This window comes from Helicoverpa zea, chromosome 29 (genome assembly GCF_022581195.2).
Source record: "Helicoverpa zea isolate HzStark_Cry1AcR chromosome 29, ilHelZeax1.1, whole genome shotgun sequence".
NCBI lineage: Eukaryota > Metazoa > Arthropoda > Insecta > Lepidoptera > Noctuidae > Helicoverpa > Helicoverpa zea.
Genome location: NC_061480.1, coordinates 5,730,883 through 5,754,924, shown reverse-complemented (window position 1 = coordinate 5,754,924; position 24,042 = coordinate 5,730,883). Strand labels below are relative to the sequence as shown.

Sequence of the window (24,042 nt, the reverse complement as noted above, 5' to 3'; positions counted from 1 at the left end):
GTTCCAGATCTAAGCCGGAAAACTAAATAATACATCGACCGCGGCGGAGGTCGATGTAAACCAAACTAGCCGCCGCTTATGTGTGACCGACATCGTCAGCAGAGAGAAATTCCTCATCGACACAGGAGCGGACATATCAATATTGGCCGCTCGCAATGCAAAAAACTCAAAGCCCGCAAAAACGGCCTACAAATTATTCGCTGCCAACGGCACAGAAATTCGTACCTATGGAGAGCGCACTCTAGAGCTCAACCTAGGCTTACGAAGAAGCTTCAGGTGGACTTTCGTCGTCGCCAAGGTGAAGACTTCAATACTAGGCGCAGATTTCTTAGTTCACCACAAATTACTAGTCGATCTTCACCAAAGAAAACTCATAGACCGAGTGACCGATCTCAGTATAAGTACAATAAGAATAAACAACTGCGAGGAAACCGTCTTCACGATCAATCACGACCACGCCTACCACGACCTTCTAAAAAAATATCCTGATGTACTGCGACCTATGTCACTAAAGACGCCAGCCAAACATAACGTCACACACCATATAGAGACAACCGGCCCTCCAATATTCTCTCGGCCGCGCCCTCTTCCTCCCGACAAGTACAAAGCTGCGAAACTCGAGTTCGAACGCATGATAGAGATGGGAATATGCAAACCATCATGCAGTCCGTGGGCGAGTCCACTCCATGTTGTCAAGAAAAAAGATGGTTCACTACGAGTATGCGGAGATCAGGCCCGCCGCTAGCTGTTTGTTCGCCCGCGTGCAAAACCGATTATGCCGCCCTACGACTACATATTATACTGGGTTTTGTCAAAAAATATATAAGGGGTGGGGTCCAGGGGGACCGGACCCCCCCGCCCATTCATATCCATTTTACTTGTCCAACAGAAAAAAATATGTACATGCACCGCTCTGATTGCAAAAAACGCACTTCCTTTTGGATACATAAATATTGCAATAGATACATAACATTACACATAACTTTTTATTTACTTGAAATGCTCTAAGTCTTAGAGTAACCTAAGAAGTCCTGGGTTAGCCCATAAGCAGACTAAGCAATTGCTTAGGGCATCAATACAGTGCAATCATTACCCAAGTGGCCCCTATGTATTGAAAGATTGTGATTAATGGGTAGGTACCAACATAATGTATATCAAAGTGCTTAGAACAGATTATGGGTAACTTAAACTAACGAAATTAAATATCTATAGCAATGTTTAATTTCAGTAAAATATGTTATTAATGGTTTTTGGTGGGTTTCCCGTTGAAAAAGTCGACGCATGAGACACATTTCATATGTAAGGAAGCGCGAGCGAAGCGAGCGCGAAATTTTTTTAGTCTAAGGACACAAAACAAATAAAAACCACTGTAAATTAACAAAGCAAAGTCAAAAAGTAAGATATGCACAGAAATGAAGTGCTAATGTACATGAAGCCGCGAGCGAAGCGAGCGCGATTTTTTCCTTAGAGTTTTCATGAAGTAAACATATCATAAAAAGCCAAAGTGAACAAAAAGCTATAACGGACGTGCGCGAAAAATGATTTTTCGGAATAGAATGCCTCAACAATTAAACAAAGATAAATTGCGATCAGTGCCGGTTTTAACTCTACCAGCGCCCTGGGCGAGATTTCTACGGCGCCCTTCAACTGCAATTCAAACCCATACGAAAAACAGAGGTGTGTGTAGTTACCGATTGCGCGAGCGAAGCGAGCGCGAATATATTTTTTTATAGTTAACAAGTCGAAGCAAAAATTACGTAAAATGTAGCCCAATCGTACATAAGTTATTGCTGGTTGGTGAATGCAAAAACACCGGAACATGTCTTCTGTTTGCGCGAGCGAAGCGAGCGCGAATTTTTTGTTATATTTTAGAACTCAAAACAAAAATTACTTAAAATTTTGCCCAAACGTACATAACTCTTTGTTGGTGTTGGCGCCTATGTATTATATTTTTGGGACTTAAAGTAGTACCGTAAATAAGAAAGTTCATATGGAAACTAGAAGTTACTTTCTTATTAATAAAAGAACTCAAAAACGACGCTACCTTTTTGCTAGGGTAGACTAAAATATTGTTGAAAAATAAAACAACTGTAAAGTGAAGCAAGCCCGAAAATTTTTGAGTTTTGGATCACTAAAAGTCCTAAACATATATAATAAAAAACGACTGTGAAGTGAAGAAGCCGCGAGCGAAGGGAGCGTGATTTTTTTTGAGTATTGGGACATTAAAAGTAGCTATATGTGATAAAAAATTGAAGCGTAAAGTAAGGAAACCGCGAGCGGAGCGATCGCGAAAATTTTTGAGTTTTGGGACATAAAAGTAGTGTTTGTTCGAGAATTTCTCAAATTTAACGCGGAATTAAACACAAATTCGCTTCGGCGCCCCTGAGCCCGCGGCGCCCGGGTTATTCGCATACGCTGCACCATAAGTTAAGATGGCCCTGATGCTATCCATTCATTTGGATACAGTTCTTGTAAGTTGCAATCTTTGATGAAATTTAAAACAAAAATAGGAGTAACATTCTGATCAAGGATTGGTGGGGGCGCCTGCGGTGCCCCTTATATCCGGCGCCCTGGGCCGTCGCCCAACCGCGCCCTACCGCTACTAACTGCGATATCTGACATGGAGGCGCGAGCGCAGCGAGCGCGAATTTTTTTGGGGATGCAAAGGGTGAACCCGTCAAAATTGATAGGGGACGACCAAAGCGAGGGCGGCTATTGCTGTGTTCGGAAATATTGAAATCAAATAATTGGTAAAAAGATATTGTATTTTTTTAATATTACGTGATAAGTCACCCGATTTGCCGCCCCCTAGGACGTGCCGCCCGCGTGCGGTGCACGCCTTGCACGCCCGCTTACGGCGGGCCTGGCGGAGATTATAGAAGACTCAACGCAGTCACCGTTCCCGACCGATACCCCATACCGAGAATTCAAGATTTTACATACCAACTTCACGGCAAGAAGATATTCTCAAAACTCGATCTGAAAATGGCATATTATTGGATTCCTATCGCAAAAGAAGATGCACAGAAAACGGCAATAATAACACCATTTGGCCTTTTCGAATTCAACTGCATGACTTTCGGTTTAAGAAATTCCGGTCAAACCTTCCAACGCTTCATGCATGAAGTCCTTCGAGGACTAGACGACATCGTATTTTGTTTCGTTGATGATATGCTGGTATTCTCGAGAAACAAGGAAGAACATCGCCAGCACTTACAAATGGTACTCGAACGCCTAGATTCCTTCGGCGCCAGTCTAAACATTGGAAAATGTGAATTCGACAGGGAAACCATCGAATTTCTCGGATACGAAGTCTCGTCAGAAGGAATTAAACCTACTCAGAATCGAATACAAGCAATCGTTAACTATCCGAAACCTCAAACAGTTCAAGAACTGCGAAGATTTCTTGGAATGATGAACTTCTATCGCAGTTGTTTACCTCATCAAGCTGAAAGTCAACACGAATTGAACAAATATCTACATAACAGCAAGAAAAACGACAAAACTCCGATTAAATGGTCACAAGAGGCAGAACAAGCTTTTGAGAAATGCCGACAAAGCATACTCGAAGCAACAACGCTAACGCACCCGATTCCCAACGCGCCGCTAAGTTTATACACTGACGCATCGAATGCATCGGCGCCGTCCTTCAACAAAAGGTCGACAACGTTTGGAAACCACTGGCATTTTTCTCAAAATCCATGAGCGAAACTCAACGAAGATACAGCGTGTACGATCGCGAATTATTAGCCATGTACACCGCTGTTCAACATCTTAGAAGATTGATAGAGGGCAATCACCTCACAATATTCACCGACCACAAACCATTAACTTTCGCGCTAACAAGAACGCCTAGCAGCAGTGATACTCCAAGACGAGAACGCCAACTCCACTTCATTAGCCAGTTTTGCACAAAAATTCAATACGTGCACGGTGATAACAACGAAGCTGCCGACGCTTTATCACGCATAGAAGAGATAGATTTCTCACACGCTACCATTGATTACAATCAACTCGCCCAAGACCAGGAAAAGGACGACCAACTGAAATCCTACATGGCCAACCCAAAACTCAAATTTTCACGCATCCGATGGCCAGGAGGTCAACGACCCGTCGTATGCGAGACATCTACCGGCAACATTCGTCCCTACCTACCAGTGGCTTATCGTTTTGCAGCCTTCAAAGCACAACACGAACTAAGTCATCCGGGAGTACGAACATCTCGAAAAACAATGTCTGCAAAGTTTTTCTGGCCGGGTATGAACAAAGAAGTTGGCCTATGGGCAAAAGCCTGCATCGGTTGCCAGCGCAGCAAGATTCAACGTCACGTTGTCAGTCCGCTAGGCAATTTTCAAAAATCCTCTCGCTTCGAACACGTTCACGTAGACATCGTGGGACCGCTGCCTCCTTCAAACGACTACAGATACCTTCTTACGATGATCGACCGCTGCACAAGATGGCCCGAAGCAATTCCTATGCGTGACATCACTGCCGACACCGTTGCTAAAGCGATGTACGAAGGATGGATATCACGATTTGGCTGCCCACTACGTGTAACAACGGACCAAGGAAGACAATTCGAATCTGCATTATTCAAGGCACTTATGAAGAAGTTCGGCATCACTAGAATTCGAACCACCGCTTTCCACCCACAAGCAAATGGGAAAGTCGAACGCTGGCATCGAACTTTAAAAGCCGCACTCATGGCGAGAAGTGCAGGCACTCACTGGAGCGAGGAACTTGCAACCGTTTTGCTTGGACTGCGTTCCGCCTTACGTGAGGACTCCCAAGTCAGTCCAGCTCTGATGACTTACGGATCAACACTCAGAATACCGTCGGATTTTTTCGAGCCTTCACCGCCGGAAATTGAAGACGCAGAGTTTGTTCGCTGTCTGAGCGAATCAATGGCAAATCTTTCACCGAGTAACAAATCACATAGCAACAACAGAAACACATTCGTGTATAAAGATTTAGCGACGTGTACTCATGTTTTCGTGCGCAACGACATGGTGAAGAGTCCATTGACCCCGCCATACGACGGTCCATTCGAAGTCATACATCGAGGAGAAAAACAATTTACCATCCAGATGCCTTTGCGTACAGCAGTCGTCTCTATCGACAGATTGAAACCGGCATACTTACTTAACGAAGAGGAAATCACTCCCACTTCCTCAAGCATGCAGAATAAGCAACAAGCGTCGCCATCACGCTTCCCGAGCATAGTGCCACAACCAGCAGCAGCGGCAAAACCACAGCATGACACAATCGTCACTCGTTCCGGCCGCACAGTTAAACCAAACGTTCGCTTCGCTTAGGGGGGAGTGATGTAGCGACATGAAACGCATACAATCTTTTCGACTGGCAACCTTCAATAGTCATGAAGAAAAATACAATACGTTCAAATGTCAAATTCAAAATTTTAAATTTTCAAAAGCTGATTTTCGTTGTCGCAGGCGTACACATATAAATAGGGCGCCGCCCGTTTAAATAAATCAGTCGACACAAAATCTTTGTGTATAATTCATCTCCTTACTATTATCATCTGGGAAATCAATTAGCATGGCACAATAATGTAGCTATCCTAACAGCATTATAGATGGTTCATACCAACTGTTAAGCTCAATAAAAACCGCGTAATACAGAATTCACTACCACTAAATGCTAATTGTGTTTGAACTCTGACATAAGGTTAATTTTTCTCAAAACTATCAGATAAACAGTACGTAATAAAGCCTTACCGTAAAATAAGCGTGTCCACGAACAGTACCATTGTTTTTACCCTTCGGCTCATCAAGAATAACGCCAATCCATTTCCCAGTGGCAAAGGTAGGGTAGCCGACATACGCAACAGAGCCTTTCACGTCTTTCCCGACCACCATCACACGCTGGCCCAGCGTCAACATTTTATCCGACATCTTAGCTTCTTATTACCATACACTGAAATTAATATAATAGTGAAACCACTCCGAAAATACAGCTTTTCAATGTTGTATTGAGCAAACTTATAAGTTTCAGTCACCACCTTATTTGAATAAAGAACTGTAGTTGTCAATTGATGAACTGTTTTATAATTTACAGCATATTTCCAATGAATGTTTGGTGTTATATTTGCTTTGATTTTATTAGAAATCAACCCAAATTAAATACTGCAGATACAATGCAGAATTTCCAAAATTTGTGTTGTCAAAACGTCAGTTTGACAGATCAAATTGGAGAGGATTGCTCATCGCCGTTTCGTTTCTGCTATGCTCACTTTTTTAAGATAAATAACTAAACGTAAGAGAAATAGAAAATTATGATTTCCGAAAGGTTGCCTTGTAAAGTAAAACTAAGCTCCTTCAACATCAGCGGGGCCCAGCAGGGCCAAGGCCTGCCGGGGCTGCGGGTTGTTCGAAAGAGATACCGCGGCCCTGGTACATAAAAGGCCTATGACGGAACACGACGGTTTTTAGTCAGTAAGAGTCTGACATTCCCTCACTGCTGCTAACCCACAGCGTGAGGGGTCATTTGATGATTTTTGACGTCGTTAAAAAAAAAAGCTCCTTCAACATTATTATAAATCACGTTTTGAAAAAACGAATAACCCAAATTCTACATATATTCTAAAAGGTTCTATCAAGTACATACTTACGCAGCTTTATCATACTTACCTTATCGAGGCGGGCATCATATCGTAGTACGTTATAATCGCTGATCTATTTCACAATATTCATTGAGTGCTATAAATTATGCATATAGGTACTTATATATTTTTGTTTATCTTCATAAAGATATACTATTCGACGTTGTTACACAGTGCCTGTGCCTTACAAAGTAATATCTTTTTCCACGTGGTGTTTTTCCAACTAAGCCAGTTTCTCAGTAGCCTAGAATATTAGAATTTAGATAATAGTTCTCTTGTAATGGCTACACGTACAACATGAGCGTGTGCACAAATGTAGAAAAACTTATCCGATTTTGAATTAGTCATGAACGAGATAGGATAGTTTTTATTGAAGTAAGCAATTCTTTCATATTTTAGTCTGCCAAATCATAGCTATACTTACCCACTTGAAAAAGCGAATCAATGATCACATCAGCTAAAAAACTAAATTATTATTCAGTATTTTTTCTCAGACGCGGCAACAATCATCGCTGTGGCTAGCTAAGCAAAAAATCTACCAATTCGACAGTTTATAGCCAGGCCAAATTGCATCAGTCACTGAATATTCGGATGATTCATGTAGTTGCTGCTGTTGTCTGTATGTACCTTTATTATGTTTATATAGTTTGCACATTTCAGATTTATTATGACGCAATCAGGTACTAGAATGTTTCCTCTGGAATAAACAAGAACCTATTTAGCTGTTTACTGCGATTTAAACTCCATCTTTAATACCTATTTTTACAAATAGTACCTACCTACCTATATTATATACTTTTGTTTGAACGAGCTAATCACAGAATCACTAGACAGATTTGAAAAGTAATTTCAGTGTTAATAGCCCACTTAACTAGGAAGGCTTTAGGATAGGCGGAACCATTAGCGGAAGTTAAAAGTTAGTGTTAAAGTAAAGTTAAGTTAAAGCTAGGATCGGGTCCTTTTAAATGTTCTTAACTAATTTCCTTTTTTATTTACTTTACCGACTTTCTATGTCCAGTCAAGTATCTTTAAGTTTGTTAACTAGGATGATTTCCGTAACTGCTTCTTCAATGGACCCTTTCGTCTAGTTAGGAAGTCGGGAACTTGTCTGAATATGACGAGGCGAGGTTCTAACCATCTTGTTCTGCTGCATTTTCCATGTTCAGCAATCTATGACTTGGAGACTGATGACCGGCTGTTACTTTACTATGTTAAGTACTCGATTAGATACAAACCTCGGGTGATAACAATAGTAGTTACTAACTGACTTCTAAATAAAAAGATAATATTTTATGCACTAGCAGATATTGATAAATATCGGACCAATTGACTGTGTCAATTAGCTTTTAATATTAAGTACGTTCAACAACATCAATTCCTTGTTTGTTATCTCTAAGCAGTCAAAATACATCTTTGTGTACCTACACGTCTGTCGACCTTAGTAACCTTGTCATCTTATTTATTTAGTTTTCAACATTTTATTACAGGTTTTAAGTTGCTATATACGAGGCAGCAACAGAAAACTCCGTCAGCAGCAAATTCCACTGATTTAAACATAGGTGTTAATCATTTATTCATATCAATCTCTAATTTTCACATTTAGTGCCCACTCGAGCCGGTGACCTCAACAGTAACAGCCTAGCTAAAACGGGGACGTGACTCACTACACATTTTTTCCTGTATCTATAAAATAGCTCTTATTACCTGGCAATAAGAGCTACAATGTCAACGAATCGTGTTAATAAAACTCAATTCCTTCCTTGTTTGTCACGGACGATATTCTCGACAAACTTATCGATGGAACGCGGGTTTTGAATACATTGATGCGCCACCGATGTGTGTGCTTGTCAACTGTCTAGTAAAGCGGGAAATGTAAATGAAAGATATTATTTAGCTCACGGCAGATACCGTGCGTCATTTTCCCTGTAATAATTTATTTATAATTGCATTATACACCCATATAGATAAATATCTTAACGGAATCATTAGCTTATGAGTCTTTGTCACAAACAATTGGCGATAAATATATAAGTTGTGACGATATAACTGGCTTTAGTTTAGGAATGTTATTCAAAGATTCAAAGACTAAAATACGAGTCTAAATTGAGGTGAATGATAGCAATGGAATGGAAAACGATCATAACGGTTTCACTGGCGCAGGTATTTGCGAATTTCGCACACAACCGGCAGGCAACAGCATGACGAATCCGACGAAAAGGCGGCACGGCATAGCACCTCTCGCCTGCTTACTTTCACTTACTGTACACACAGCCGAGTCCCGTTAGGTTACCTGTGCCACCACGACACAATAAAAAAACACCACTAGTATAAAAACATGTGTAATCGTTTTATTATTAATTGAATCATTACAGCAATTTAAAAATACAATGTCGTAAAAAACAAAAAGCGATTATTACTATTTCGTTCAGTTTAATTGCAACTAAGGACGTGAGACGGCGTCGATAATATATATAATATTAAACTTTTTACATGGGAGTCGCAAGGCACAGGGTGCGGTTGGCCACTGCGGCCGTGTAATCTCTTCTCTGTAAACGTCTGTGCTTTCTAAATACATATTCGATAGGGTTTTACAATAACGCGCACGCTCTCATAATATAAGAAGACTATGAACGGTGAACATGTTACGTGTGTACGAGCGCGGGCTCAGAAGCCGTGCACCTTGAGCTGCTCGGGCTTGACGAGGCCCGACTTAGTCAGCCACTGGCAAATGTTCTCGCGCTGGTCGCCCTGAAGCTGCAGCACCTCGCCGTACTCCGGGTGCTCCACGACGGTTCCGTTGCACGCGAACTCCTTCTTGCATGCCCGCACAATCTTCTTCAGGTCATATTCCGACGACAGGCCCTGCACCGTTGTCAGCGTCTTACGCCCGTTCCGCTGCTGGATTCGGACGTGGACTAGACCATCTTGAACGTCGTCTTCCGAGCTTTTGATAGCATCGGCGAATGGGTCGAATGTGTTCAGATTCTGGATGGACATACGATTGAACGTCGGGGCTCTTTGTTCCACGAAACACTGCGATACTACGCACGTACACGAACTAACTGTCACTGATAACGCGCGGTGATGTGTGCTCGCAGAGCTACGACCAATTTACGCAAACTCCAAAATGTAATGGCGGACACGACCGAAAAATGGAAATGTCACGCGGAGGCGGAAATTATCGATCACTACCATAGACAAACTAACGGATGTTCACACGTAAAGCGCTATATACACGTTTTATTTTATCACTTTGTGGTTTTTATGAATTTTATGAGGATTAAATTACCCCTTTAATTTTGCGTATAATTTTGGCACATAGTCGTCATATTTGGCAACATAGAAGTTTCCAGCAACCGGGGTTCCAAGTTTGAATTGTTGGGCGAATTTTGCAATGGAAAACTTTCCTCTTTTGTCACCAGAGTTATTCGGCAGCTTAATAACTTTAGAAAAATCGCATTTTTCTGGCTGTTTATAAACTAAAAATACATAGCGATGTAATCCTGTTCCTTTTGGGGGGCCTGACCCAATGTAGTCAGATAATATTTCACCTTTGCCAATATTTGTGCCAAGAATATTGCCAACGAGCCAGTGATGCCATTCACGGAACTTGGGATGTTCACGGCTGGGGGCATCGGGGTCCACCATAGCCAGAGTATAATATTCTTGTTCCTTAGCGGCCCATGTTACTGTAGGCTGATCTTTCACTTGGGTGGGGGTGAGTTCTTTGGCTGTCTCCACAGTCGAACCGCTGGGGTACTTAACAGTCAATACATCTGGAGGTGGAATGCTTATCACATCAGGGACGACACAGTGCTCTTTAAAAAGAGATTGTAGTTCAGTCATCGTTTGGCCTTTCGCTCCCTTCAAATCGAATAAAATAGTCACTACTAACGTAAGAATTAATAATACACGGAGATTGCTATCTTGCCAACGTGCCCTATTAACTGCGATATGTGTCCGAAGTTCGAAAGATTTTCTACTGATCATATTAACAACTTTGACAAAACTAGTTGCTTGGTTACCGATGTCTCTGAAAAACTTGAATACTGAAAGCGAACTCCTTGCTCAAAATAACTAGAGCAAAAATTGTTGAAATATAATTTAGTTTAAGATTTTTATAAATACGCTATATTATTAGTTAAAAGTAAAGATATAAAACCCATTTACATGCATTATTTATTTCTTTCATTAGTATGTTCACAGAGAATATCTTGTGTACACATGGCTTTATTTATAACTTTAGTACAGTTGTCTATGTTACAACCGGAACACAGATACAAAATCATGCACAAGTGGCGTTCGGATACACATAGAATAGAAGAAAGTGGCCTCCAGACTTCCAATAACATTATGCAATATTACAATAAAAATATAGCGGAATTAAAATTCTAGTCGCTATAAATAATTGCGCAATTTTCAATATTAACTCTAAGCAGTCTATAATAAATAAAGTCACGATACAACATATTGCGCGTTAAATTGGACCGTCTAGGGAGCGCTTAACAATGATAAGTAAACCATTTCATAATTTGTTGCTTTTTACAGTTTAGTTAGACTACTTTGAATACCAATTATTTCGTTATAGTAATACATTATTTGGGTTGGCTTTAGTATCGTTTGGCAGGCGGACGGGGCTAAAAGTGGTTAAATCTGGTAGAGGGTGGGTCTCCGATTATAACGCTACCACTCTTGTTACAAGGTAATGGATATTTTTCGAGAAATTTACAAAAAATGTTTCTAACCTCAAATCAGATAAAACGCGTAATGTCAACGTTATTCGGTGAAACGGAACGTTAAAATGGGCGATCGACAACCGAATGTGTTTTAGTATATCGTCTGTGGTGTACAAATCCGTGAAAAGGAACGCAAAAAATAAATAAATGTCTCTGGTTTTTGCGTTAAGTGTCATTTGTGATTAGCTGTCATTCCGTTTCTCTTCGAGTTGCGTCAATGTACTATGATGTTATTTCAAATAACATCTTATTTCTCTTAGTATGCACGAGCGAGCGAAGCGAGCTCGCGACTTAGGGCACCCCCGACTCGGATAGGTTAGGTTCGAAGGGGATGGCGGGGTCTGCAAGACCCCGCCATTCCCTTCGTGGTTATTTTTTTTTAAACCACCCAGAAGTAGGAGCCCCGCGTAGCGGGGCTCCGTCGACTTTGCCTTTGTTCGTATTGATTAGAAGTACTTGCACTTAATTTTCCGACCGTAGTGGGTGATTATAGTGTTTTGAGGTTAGGTTACAAATATCTATTTTTCTCAAAAATTATGCGTTACCTTGTACCGGGAGTGGTACCAGAGGATAGGGGTGGAGCCCCCCAACACCCTCCCCCCCTTTTCCTCCCCCTCCGCCTGCCAAACGATACTAAATTTTTACCCATTATTTTATGATACAATAGAATTTTGGCCACGTCTCGTTGTCAGTAACAATGTAAATAGAAGTTTAGTTTGACCACCGTATATGTATGTTTATGGCAATATATCTCTTCAATAATACGAATAGGGTACGAGATTTTTTGTTGAATTTTGATTTGCTAGTGGCATTTTTATACGTTCATGTTTTATCAAAAGCGTATTAACCATTTCAGAGTTATTAACCGTTTTGATTTTAGACAAGAATAGACCCTGTTTCTGGGATTTACTATGTGTATAGTACTGTGGGTTACAAAGAAAAAACTATATCATCATCATCATCATCATCATCATCATCTCAGCCATAGGACGTCCACTGCTGAAAAACTATATATATTTTGTTAATTATATTTCAATACATCCAAACGTATCTATACATTTTTCATCCTCCAAGCCTTTTTTCCCAATCATGTTGGGGTCGGCTTCCAGTCTATACGTATCTATACATAATAGTTTATAAGACCTACCAATGCATTCAATATGATCAGAGTGGATATTGCAAAATTTTGTGGTGGCTCGGCTGCTTTCTTACATTTTTAAATATTAAATTACAAAAAAAAACCTGTGGCCATAGATATCGGGCACATGGCTAAGCTTCTAGAGACAGAACTCTTCACAATACATACAGTTTAATTTACTTTTACAGCAAGTATCTGCACCAAAAGTAAAAGCCAAAGTAATGTTATAAAGTAAAACGGTCAAATTAGTTTTTTCATGACTATTCGTTGAAAAATGAAATTGACTGTTACTTTTACTTTATGACATAACTTTGGCTTTTGATTAAGAAACTGGCTGTTAGTCAATGTCCATTTGAAATGTGTCTTAAAAGGACTGTATGTGATGCTAGGACTAAATCATCATCAACGTTCCGCCCTTACCCCAATTTCTTATTTGTGATTGGCGCAGCATGTCTTCTTCCATACTCCTCTAACTGCCGTCGTCTCATAAGTAAAATTCTATATAGCCATATCGACTTACACAATCTATTTATTTTCTTTAGTCATCTCCTTTTTCAGTTACGTTCAACAGCTATGTGCAACATGATCCTCATTCTTTCACATAACATGCCTGTACATTAGTTACTAGTAAAAATTACATTTTAAACTATGTGTTCCCCACTTTCATCAAGCAGGGAACCGCTTCCTACAACTGGTTTAAGTGTAGCTCATGGCCTTTCTGAGCTTCTATACTACCTATTTACAAAATTTCATTGATCAATAGTTATAGCTTGAAAGCCTGCCAGAGACAGACACAGCTACTTTTGCATTTTTAAATAAGAAAGGACAGGAAATTACTTCTTATACACTTATAGGGCTATATTTTCTTAGCTTTCGCTTGTGCAAGCATCCTTTCAGCAGTAAGAGGGACGCGCAGTTTCCTTCCAACCGCATCGGCTTCTAGTTGTAACACAACTTCATGCGTATTCTTCAATTTTTTCCTCAAGTTCTCAATACGCTTTTGTTTCTCAGCAATTTCAACGAATAAATCTTCCAAATCCTTAGAATTATCATCGTCTACACTTGGAACAGCATTTTTAGGTTTAAAACGATAGTTGGAAATCGTTTCGACTTGTAAATTCAATAGTTTGTTCTCCACCAACAAACATTTTTGGAAGTAATCTACGCACGTTCTGCCAAACCTTTTTCTTGATTCTACGACTATGTTCATCAGATTCTCGCATTTAGATTCTAAGTCTATATCGTTGGGGTCTGAAATATTATACAGGACATTATTATTTTGAAGATTTAAGTATAGAACATAACACCAACAACATTACATGATTTTGATATTTTAAACTTACCCATGGTTATCAATGAACAGTTGTTGAGTACCAATTACTTGAATACAATATATTGAAACAACCCAGGCTTCTCAATACAGCTTTTAAGGTTTATTTTTGTTAATTTTAGTTCAGTTCAAATTTAACAGCAAAACAATTCAAACAGTCGTTACTTATTTGTTCGTTTACAGTGACGCAAATGCAACGTTTTGTTTCTGCTCAAGGAAGGGACGATGGTTTTATTTTGATCTCGATAACTTGAAAGCTTTTTACTATATGAAAATGTATAAAAACAAAATGATTATATTGTATTGTTTACAGTATATTATTAATTAAAACGTTTACAATAAATTATGCATTATTTCAAAAATACGTTTCGTTATAACACAATTCTACCATAAAATCAGACGAGAGTAGTTTTCTTCTTTTGGTAGAAATTAAAATCTATTCTAAGGTGTAACGATATGAACGCAGTTTTTGATCATTTTCATAAACTCCTCGACAGATACCTGAAAATAATATATTTTCGATATTTTAATAAGTTTGAGTAAAAGTTTGGCCTCAGTAATAAATATCATCAATATAAAATATCTTACAAATGAATCGAAGTTTTTGTCGGCATCGTCTATCATTTCCTCTATTTCTTCATCCGTCAACGGAATCTCCAAGATTTGAGTAACTTTTTTCAGATTATCGAAACTGATGAGTCCTGAAAATTATATTGTTATTAATTAACCAGCTTGCAAATCAAACTACTCTTTACCTATTGATTTCTAATGCCAATTTTCTCGCCAAAACTATCGAAATGATTTAAAAACAATATGTAGTTTAGAGCCCATGCTTCTCTTTATCTAGATGCAATTCCATTGGGACACAGCAGAAGGAACCGTGTGGAACAGATTACAGCTATGTTTGGAAAGGAAAAAATAGTCTGCTTTACTTCGAAGCGCTATCTAGGTTTGTCGTGTTAAATACCAGTATCATCAATATCATAAAGGCGAAAACTCTTCATAATATCTCCATCGTTATCCTGAGACATAATCTTCCTCATGATAGCGGTTTGAAAGTTCTCGAAACTAAGCCTGCCAGTGTTGCCTTTGTCCACGGCGTTTATCATCTTCTGCAGCTCTTCTTTAGTTGGTTCATAACCTGTCGAAAACAAAATGAATTTCAAACTTTAGTTCTTAAAAATACAATCTTCTTCTTCCTGCTTTGTTTGAATTCTCTGCTTCTATTATTATTTATTAAAACCCTTAGATTGAATCTAAGCCATTCGGCTAGTATTTTTTTTTTTACTTTTAAAAAATTCTCCGTCTGTCTTTTATATAAATATGTATTAATTACGAAGTTTACCCAGAGCTTTTACTGCAACCCGAAAATCCTCCGCTTTAATTTTTCCTTCTCCTGTATAATCCAGAAGGTTGAAAGCCTCGAGCAAGTCACTTTGCTGAAATATTATAAAGTATGTTAGTGCAAGAACCACTATTTATTTTGATGTGAGAAGAATAATTGTGGCGTGTAAGTAACCATTTCAACGTGACACACTCCGAGCAGAAAAATCCATCGCTGGAATCCCGGCAACATCTCTTCTACCGGTCGTTGTCTCGGCAACCAAGCGAAAAATCCACTAGCGCTGTTACCTTCTTACGGATTTCGGGAATTTGATATATGACTCCATATTTGTCTCGAAAGTGAATGGTGAGGGACACTTTTTACCTACTCACTGGGCTACAGTCAATCTCTTTACAGTCATACCCAAAGAAAGTTCGATTATGGCTTAAAGCTACCCAGTACCTGAGCTTCAGTGAAAGTGAATTTTGCCTCAACCTCTGTATAAGTTGGTGGTCGCAGTATCTCCTCCTCAACAGGCTCTTCATCAGAAAACTCAGCAGTTCCGGATAAAGTCCCCGCTTCCATTTTGTTTCGTTTATAAACTACGAGGCTATGCTTATTGATTTAATAAACTGGGGAGACGTTGGCAGGATAATTAAAGCAAGTTTACTTTATTTTTTGGTATTGCAAACTGTTTGGTCTATTTATACCCCATTTACAATTTAAATACTTACCTATACACTTATGTAAGAAGTGTGTAAACTGTTCCGACTCAAAATTTCATGAATAAAAGAGAAAATGACCCATCTCTATCGTCGTACCTGTTCTTTGGTCAGTAACAACCGAGCGCTGACTGTTTTTTCTTGTTCTTTCTCATTTTCTTCCTCTTCCTTAACGTCCACAAAATCGAGATCCGCTGGAGTTTCATCTAGACTTTCGTCGGCATTCATGATAGCTGCAAATTCAATAAAGTCTTTGCTTTTTTGTAATTATTTTCCCAACTATTTGGTGACAACTTCTTTCAAATTCAAGAAGATTATTTTGACGTTAATCAAAGAGGATGTCTTGTTAAGCGATCTCTTTTATTCAAAGAGCATTCTAACAAGTCAGAAATTAATGGTTCCATCGATATTATGTACTAAATGGTACATTTTCCAAAAAGTTTCTGGCAATACTGAATCATACAGCCGCCATAACTATTTTGGTTATAATTTGTTTGAGGTTATTTATTAAACCGACGCCGCATTTGTTTTTCAATAAAGTCAACTAATAAAACTACAAAAATGAAACTCGTTAGATTTTTAATGAAGTTGAGTCACGAGACGGTCACAATAGAATTGAAGAACGGTAGTGTTGTGCACGGGACTATAACCGGAGTCGATGTTGCTATGAACACACATTTGAAAGCGGTGAAGGTAACGCTAAAAAACAAAGAGGAATTACAGCTGGAGACTTTGAGCATTCGTGGGAACAATATTAGATATTACTTGCTGCCCGACAGCTTACCTTTGGAGACGCTATTAATTGATGACACCCCTAAAGGCCGAGGAAAGAGGGAAGGTTTCCCAAGAGGAGGTGCCGGCGCCCGAGGCGGTCGCGGGAGAGGCCGTGGCGGACGCGGAGGACCCAGAGGAGGCCGCGGAGGCCGAGGCCGTGGGCGCCGTTAAGTGTAGTGTTCTAGTTTTAAGTCCAAAATTTGTGATTACATTTTCTATATAAGGTCTGAGAGAGTTTTATTTCTGTCAACAATTCTTGAGTGCAACTTGTTTACTATCATAATTAAGTATTGAAGTGTCTAAAGGGGTCTATAGTCAATTACAGAATCTAATCCCAGTGGAAAAACTTGTAAACTTCTATAGGTTCTAACTTTTGATAGGTACTTCTTATATTTAATTCTCAACTTGTGTTCAATTTGTAACTATCTGTAAGGAATCAAAACATGGCAAAAAAATATTGTGTTCAATAAATATACTTCCAATTTCTAGAGCTTACTTTGATAAGTAGGTTGTACTAACCTTACTAGCATTTTCTACCTCTGTATTAATTTTAGGATTTTCAAGAAATCTGTCTGATACACATGTGCTATTATGGCCAATAATTAAGAGAAGGATTTGAGATACAGCATTCCAGTATTTTTCATACAGTGTCAGAGCATAGGGCCTACGCCATAACCCATATTTAATCCCTTGTATACATATATCCCGGTACACAGATCTAAGCGAGACAATGGATTTTCTATTGTTCTAGAATTAGCCGCATTCAAGAGGTTAATCCCGGTATGGACACTGCACTAATTCCCATGGTATGCGGCTGATACAGCTGGAAAAGTGCTTATGTTAAATAATTTGCTACTCCGCAGTTGGCTACTAGTGATCATGCAAGTCAAAATATATGAGCAAGAAAGCATTAAGTACTGTATTTGAATACTTACTAAAATCCTGAACTTTATTTTATTTTCATAAGCCTCTTAGTGATTTATTCTATTTGATGGGATACCTAGATGATAGGTATAAAAGGATGATGGGTAAAATTGGCCGGTATATCCAATAAAAACCATTCGCATATCAAATGATAGCTTATACCCTAAGCTTCATTTTTTATTATGGGCAAAACATTGTAAACCACCGGAGAACGAAGATTCAACACCTGATAGCATAGGACAGCCCATGGACTTGAACCACTTCATTGAGTATGGGAGGGATGTTTAAGTGCATTATTATTGACAATAATTATCAGAATGAGTCACAGAAGGTGTCTGTACCCATATTTTCCAATTTTATTGAAAAAAAAAAGATTATTTAGCAGGTAGTATTTACAACGTATAGTGTACGTAATTCGCCGTTCTGGTGAGTCTAACCGGCAAAACCAATGAAAACCGTTTATATATCAAATGATAGCTTATACCCTAAGCTTCATTTTTTATTATGGGCAAAACATTGTAAGCCACCGGAGAACGAAGACGTTCTCCGGTGGTTTACAATTTTGCCCATAATAAAATGAGACGTGATAGCGTAGGACAGCTATGGATTTTAACCACTACATTTAGTTTGGGAGCAGTGCATTATATTATTGTCAATATCAGTCAGGAAGTGAACAGAAGGTGCATGTGTCCATTAAAAAAAAATAACAGTATTCACAAAGTAAGGTGTACGTATTCCGATGTTCCTTCAATTCATTAACTTCAATTTTTGTTATGGTTGGAACATTTTTAACCACAGGGGTAAAAAGATATCAGTCCTGTTACCTGCTGCCTACGACTGCCTATGGAATTAAACCACTTTGGCACGTATGTTATATAAAGAAACCCTATCTTCTTATTAAAAATAACGTAAGTAGCTTTTCCACCACTGAAAGATTTTTCAAATCAGCTCAGTTAAGCAATTGCACAGACATCATCTAATGGCCAGGATAATACATCTTGCTTTGAAATACAATCCTGTGGAATTGGAGGTGTGCTGGCATCAATTTATCATCACCAATGACTGTCCACTGTCCTGGCTAACAAGCCTGATGTGCCATATGATGAGAGCTCTGTGAAAGCTGACAAACAACTTAAATAACTTTATTCTACTGAGTGAACCCCTCATGTATCCTTGCGGTCCTGACCACCCGTTTGGTTATCTACTATTTGTGTATCACTAAATAGTATAAAACAAAGTCGCTTTTTCAGTCATTTTATCCCTATGTCCCTTTGAAAGCTTAACTCTTCCAAACTACGCAACGGATTTTGATACGGTTTTTTAATATCTGGGGGCACAACAGTGCCCCAGTCAAGTCTGAGCCAAGCGGGCACAGCCGTACCATCCTTTTCTCGAAGCGTTTCGCGGCTATTTCGCCCCATTTGTATCATCCATGTGGACAAAGCTAGGAGTTTAGGTTAGGTTAGGTATAATATATTATTATATTCAAAGATAGAGTGACTGAAGAGGAAGGTTTGTATGTGTAATAACATCAGTTAAAGTGAGGAAATACCGTTTTCCCGCGCGAAGCTGGGGTGGGTCGCTACTTTTCTAATAATTCGACAACCCAGGGCCGACTATCCTGGTGCCGCAGAACGAGGAAATGCTATCTCCAATAATGGAAATAGTATACGGTGTAGAAGTAAAAGTTTTAATGTTTTGTTTTGCTATTAAAACAATTATGCCTAGTTAAGACCGATTTTTATTGATAGTGTACCCTAGGCTTATTTCAATAAGTGATAAGTTGACGAAAATACATCATACAATGAATTTTTCTACTATAGATTTTATTTTAACTAAAAAAAATAGGTGCAAAAGGTATAACTCTTTTCTGCCCGACTGTACTTATTTCCGATCGATTCTTGACATGAACTGTTTTATTTCAGTAACTGTAGGGTATAAGCAATAATATAATATACATTAGAACTTTATTGGTTATCAGGCCAGGGACGAGGAAATGCTATCTCCAATAATGGAAATAGTATACGGTGTAGAAGTAAAAGTTTTAATGTTTTGTTTTGCTATTAAAACAATTATGCCTAGTTAAGACCGATTTTTATTGATAGTGTACCCTAGGCTTATTTCAATAAGTGATAAGTTGACGAAAATACATCATACAATGAATTTTTCTACTATAGATTTTATTTTAACTAAAAAAAATAGGTGCAAAAGGTATAACTCTTTTCTGCCCGACTGTACTTATTTCCGATCGATTCTTGACATGAACTGTTTTATTTCAGTAACTGTAGGGTATAAGCAATAATATAATATACATTAGAACTTTATTGGTTATCAGGCCAGGGTTCATACAAAATTGCCCATCATCCTTTAAGTCTGTGTCCAAAATAAATGAAAGACGTGTTTTCCAGAGGGTTATTGTTTTATTCCATCATTTTTTTCACAATATATAACACTAAAAAATACACAAAGCAAGTTTTGTACCTTAATTCAATAGTTTCCTACTTGCTTACCCACTGACAGCATAAATGCTCGACTTGTAATATTTGGTAACTTATCATTACGTCGCGTTTACGCCAAGGTATAAAACAAGTAGATATTTATATGAGTTTTATGCTAGGTTCTGTGCATGTAGTGGGTACACAAAATACCTAGGTATGTCTTTCTAACTTTTGTTGCTGACTTGTGGAAAAGTTGTTGCTTACAAACTTACCTACAAGTGCCTCTATACAAAAAGTAAAATTATAGATACACCTCATCTCATTACACTTACCTATACCTCCTTAAGGAGGTACCCAGTATGTAGGATTTTACAGAAATAGATTTTATCCTATTTCGATTTGCAAAGAGGTGGCATTGATAACTCCAGAACTCTTCGCCAAGACTGCATTATGTGCCATTATGTTTATTGACAGGCGCTTGACAAAGTCATATTTTTATGAGTCAAAATTCTAATAATTTAATTACACGAAGAAACCTTACAAAAAAACTGCAAATCGGGAATATAAATAGTAGAAAAAAATGTGCTTTCGCGTTTGTGTTTAGTGTTCATAGTACGTCAAAATTATTTGTGCCAGGCGATCTAGAGTCCTAGTCTACTCGTGGTGTTTTTGTCAAATTCATAATTCGAGTGTAGTGTTGTCAATATAGGTTCGTTACCATAGGTCAGCAGTGGATGAAAATGATGAATGGGTATGATTATTTCGTTCTCCGCCCCTAAGACGACCCACTGACCGTTCAGAGCAATGATGTAGCTTTTTGTATTGCTCAGCTTTTTACATCAGGCGTTAGGCGTAGAGTATAACGTTCTAAATAAGGCATTGAAATGCCATAAAACTGGGTGATCTGAGTATCAATGTACCACCCCATCAACCAAGTTGACCCCCTAAACTTGGTTACCGACCCACTGACCGTTACCCAGGAAACCCGTTACTTCTTCGCAGTGGCGGCCCTAGGGGTGTGCGAACTGTGCCATCGCACAGGGCCTCGCGCTTGGGGGGGCCTCGCGCTACAACCCACACTAATATAAAAAAATTATAATTAAAAAATATTTATATCTGGTCCAAGAAAACAAATGTGCATTTTTTCTTTATTTCTTATTCATTCTGCGTTTACTTTTTGAGCCCTCAATTTAACAAAAAGTTGGAACACCAAAGTAACAAAAACAACTGGCTCTCGATCCAGTCACGGATTCTTTGTAATTGTGCTTAATTCCGAGTTTAATTTGAAAGTCCTTAAACAAACAATTTTAAAAAATTCGCACTTGCTACGCTCGCGGCTCTTCACTTGACAGTGCCTTTCCTTCTAACTTGATTAGAGTACTTTTGTCCCAAAACTCAAAAATTTTCGCGCTCGCTACTTCACCTAGCACTGTTGTTTGTTATACAAGTTTAGGTGCTTTAGTGACCCAAAGCTCAAAAATTTTTGCGCTCGCTACGCTCGCGGGGGCTTTCCTTTCCACTTGTTCTGTTTTTTTAACCTTTTTTAGCCGAACCTAGAAGGTAGTGCCGCTTTTAAGTCTTTTTATTAACAAGAAAATAACTCCTAGTTTCCGTATGAACTTTCTTATTTACGACGTTCGATTGACGACGTTGATTCTTTAAATATAAACTGTAGTAAAAATAAAATTTTATTAATTTGTTTAACTTGAGCATTTCTACTCAAACGACGTTTAGCTAAATCAAAACACCAGACCTACTCTCGCAGGGCACGCCACCATAGTGGCGGTAAGTCCCCTCTTTGAGGAGTGGCTCGGGAGGAGTCACGGCGCCCTCACGTACCGCATGACGCAGGTCCTCGCCGGACACGGTTGTTTCGGGAGGTACCTGCATCAAATCGGTCGTGAGGAGGCGCCCGGGTGTCACCACTGTGCGGACAGCCCCGAGGCAGTGCCGGCTTTAACTCTACTAGCGCCCTGGGCGAGATTTCTACGGCGCACCCAACTGCAATTCAAACCCATACGAAAAACAGAGACATATGTAGTTACCGATTGCGCGAGCGAAGCGAGCGCGAATCTGAGGGCACGGCAGTGCCCCAGCCAAGACTCGAGCAAAGCGGGCACGGCCGTACCATCTTTTCTCGAAGCGTTTCGCGGCTATTTCAGCCCCCTGTATCTTCCATGTGAACAAAGCTAGGAGTTTAGGTTTTCGATGACCAAGAGTAAGTATTAGAACAAGCTCAGTCTCAAAATTACAAGACATTTGAATAAATAGTTTACGAGATATATGAGCGATCAAAGTTACACCATTTTGTCACTGACTCACTCACTGACCGATCATCAAAAGTCTAAGGTACTTCTAGCAAACTTAGAACCTTCAAATTTGGCACCAAGATAGGTTATTAGCTACATATAAAGAGAAAATTATAAATACCTTAAAACTTAATAAAAAAAATAGGAAACAAATTTATATTTGCGGTTTTTCAAGAACATTGTGTATGAATTTTGACTGCATTGATAACTTTGTTTTTTATTTATGTACAAAATGTTACTATAGTTCGGCCATTCAGAGAATGCGTTCCTGACACGTCGCGATTGAACTGACGACGTAACTTTGCAATGGCGTTGCAGTTACGATAAAAATATTTTTGCTGGTTGTTTACCGTTTTAACAATTGAGGAGCATTAAAACAACATTATTATATCAATAATCAATGAATGTTATAATTTTGTGCCAAACTGAGTGTCAAATAACTTGGTAAACAATATTTTTCTAAATCTATACTGCGCTATTACAAGGTTATGTCAGCGGTTTATATTTTGTAGTGCTGTGCTAAAAATAACAGGCAAGTATCGTAATCTGTTCTTATACAGTTATAATATAAAATAATACGTTTTGATTTTCTTTTTAAGAATTGGAAAATAATGGACTATAAGACTTAATTATAACGTTTATGAAATATAAAAATAAAACTATGACCAAACCGCATTTTTATACTTAGATTAAAAATGGTAACCCCAAATGGCGTTATGGGCCGCCATTTTGTGACGCTAAAACAGTCGTCCGTTGTCGTTTCGTGCGCATAGACCACGTTTTTCAAGTGTTTTCGATCTGTTTTTATTTGATTACCCGGCTTTTGTTAGACCGAGATATCAGGATTGATTCTGTTATTGATAATAATATAATTATACATGTAGGCGAAGATGATGATGAAGCCACCACCTCCTCAAGCAAATCGGAGTCTGATTAATATTCTGTTCGCACATTCAATTCAATGTACTTGTAACAAAGAATAAATAAAACAATTTTATTATATGAATATTACCTATTTTTGGTTTCCACTTAAATAACTAAAATATAAAACAAATGATTCCGCCAATTTAAAACGAAAATAATCTTAAAATAATGCGGCGGTTCATTTTGAAGGAACGGTAACGAACTCAGTGTTATGTTGTGCCCATCACTAGTCGTGACTAACTGATAGGTGTCAGGAACGCATTCTCTGAACGGCCGAAGTATAAGTATTTGTTTTATTATTACGTGGTGGTATATTGTTATTATGTATTAAATATACAACATATGAATAAAAAAGCTAGGTTTAAATGAAATGAATAATGATAAAATCTTTCATATTAATGCAGTGCGATAAACACTGCATGCTCGCTCGATAGATGGCGTTGTCCTGGTCTAAATCGCGCTATGGTTTCGTTACATAGCTTAGTATAAGTAGTACTTAAAAAAAAATCAAATAATTTCATGTGATAGCCTCTGAAATAAATCTCTTTTATTCTAAAAGATATTCGATTAAAAAATTCGACAATTACGAAATTTTTTAGGTTAAAAAAAATATTGTTTACGTGCTACTTTAGGTGTACATATTTAGTTTGTTATATATTTAGTTAGTTGCATGTAAGTTAATTTAATTTGTTATACCTATACTTAGAGAAGAAAGAGACCTACAAAAAATAAATTAGATCCCACCAAAAACATTAAATGTAAAAAAAAGCCAATCCTCTACGCAATTCCTCCACCGTAAAA

General features: G+C 38.5%; 6 protein-coding genes across 14 annotated transcripts in view; 1 reads left to right on the top strand and 5 right to left on the bottom strand.

The window, feature by feature from the left end:
* LOC124643971 (dynactin subunit 1) overlaps window positions 1-6,195 on the bottom strand; it is a 56,531-nt gene extending 50,336 nt beyond the window's left edge. For all 9 annotated transcript variants that reach the window (XM_047183104.1, XM_047183107.1, XM_047183105.1 and 6 more), the window contains exons 1-2: window positions 6,023-6,195; window positions 5,739-5,937 (exon numbers count right to left, since the gene is read on the bottom strand). In XM_047183104.1, the coding sequence (XP_047039060.1) occupies window positions 5,739-5,915 (177 nt within the window). In that variant the 5' untranslated portion in view covers window positions 5,916-5,937; window positions 6,023-6,195. The remainder of the gene's footprint in view (window positions 1-5,738; window positions 5,938-6,022) is intronic.
* Window positions 6,196-8,945: 2,750 nt separating this feature from the next.
* LOC124643989 (eukaryotic translation initiation factor eIF1) lies at window positions 8,946-9,642 on the bottom strand. The gene has a single exon (XM_047183139.1). It carries the CDS (start codon window positions 9,617-9,619, stop codon window positions 9,287-9,289), a length of 333 nt encoding a protein of 110 aa, XP_047039095.1. The 5' UTR covers window positions 9,620-9,642; the 3' UTR covers window positions 8,946-9,286.
* LOC124643985 (protein D3-like) lies at window positions 9,594-10,694 on the bottom strand. The gene has a single exon (XM_047183135.1). It carries the CDS (start codon window positions 10,610-10,612, stop codon window positions 9,908-9,910), a length of 705 nt encoding a protein of 234 aa, XP_047039091.1. The 5' UTR covers window positions 10,613-10,694; the 3' UTR covers window positions 9,594-9,907.
* Window positions 10,695-13,007: 2,313 nt separating this feature from the next.
* LOC124643987 lies at window positions 13,008-14,029 on the bottom strand. The gene is made up of 2 exons (XM_047183137.1): window positions 13,840-14,029; window positions 13,008-13,747 (listed from the first exon to the last, which is right to left on the bottom strand). The coding sequence occupies exons 1-2, from the start codon at window positions 13,841-13,843 to the stop codon at window positions 13,353-13,355; spliced, it is 399 nt and encodes a 132-aa protein (XP_047039093.1). The 5' UTR covers window positions 13,844-14,029; the 3' UTR covers window positions 13,008-13,352.
* Window positions 14,030-14,132: 103 nt separating this feature from the next.
* Window positions 14,133-16,211, bottom strand: LOC124643986 (caltractin-like). Its single transcript, XM_047183136.1, has 5 exons — window positions 15,972-16,211; window positions 15,172-15,265; window positions 14,794-14,967; window positions 14,415-14,527; window positions 14,133-14,327 (listed from the first exon to the last, which is right to left on the bottom strand). Exons 1-5 carry the CDS (start codon window positions 16,098-16,100, stop codon window positions 14,268-14,270), a joined length of 570 nt encoding a protein of 189 aa, XP_047039092.1. The 5' UTR covers window positions 16,101-16,211; the 3' UTR covers window positions 14,133-14,267.
* A 100-nt stretch (window positions 16,212-16,311) lies between these two features.
* Window positions 16,312-16,873, top strand: LOC124643988 (small nuclear ribonucleoprotein Sm D1). The gene has a single exon (XM_047183138.1). The coding sequence runs from the start codon at window positions 16,434-16,436 to the stop codon at window positions 16,815-16,817; it is 384 nt and encodes a 127-aa protein (XP_047039094.1). The 5' UTR covers window positions 16,312-16,433; the 3' UTR covers window positions 16,818-16,873.
* Window positions 16,874-24,042: the final 7,169 nt, after the last annotated feature.

Coding starts and splice junctions, on each gene's coding strand:
- LOC124643989 (XM_047183139.1), bottom strand. CDS start 9,619: ATGTCCATCCAGAATCTGAACACATTCGACCCATTCGCCGATGCTATC.
- LOC124643985 (XM_047183135.1), bottom strand. CDS start 10,612: ATGATCAGTAGAAAATCTTTCGAACTTCGGACACATATCGCAGTTAAT.
- LOC124643986 (XM_047183136.1), bottom strand. CDS start 16,100: ATGAATGCCGACGAAAGTCTAGATGAAACTCCAGCGGATCTCGATTTT. Junction 15,266..15,971: donor TGTTACTGACCAAAGAACAG/GTACGACGATAG, acceptor ATAATATTTCAG/CAAAGTGACTTGCTCGAGGC. Junction 14,528..14,793: donor TTATGATATTGATGATACTG/GTATTTAACACG, acceptor TATAATTTTCAG/GACTCATCAGTTTCGATAAT.
- LOC124643988 (XM_047183138.1), top strand. CDS start 16,434: ATGAAACTCGTTAGATTTTTAATGAAGTTGAGTCACGAGACGGTCACA.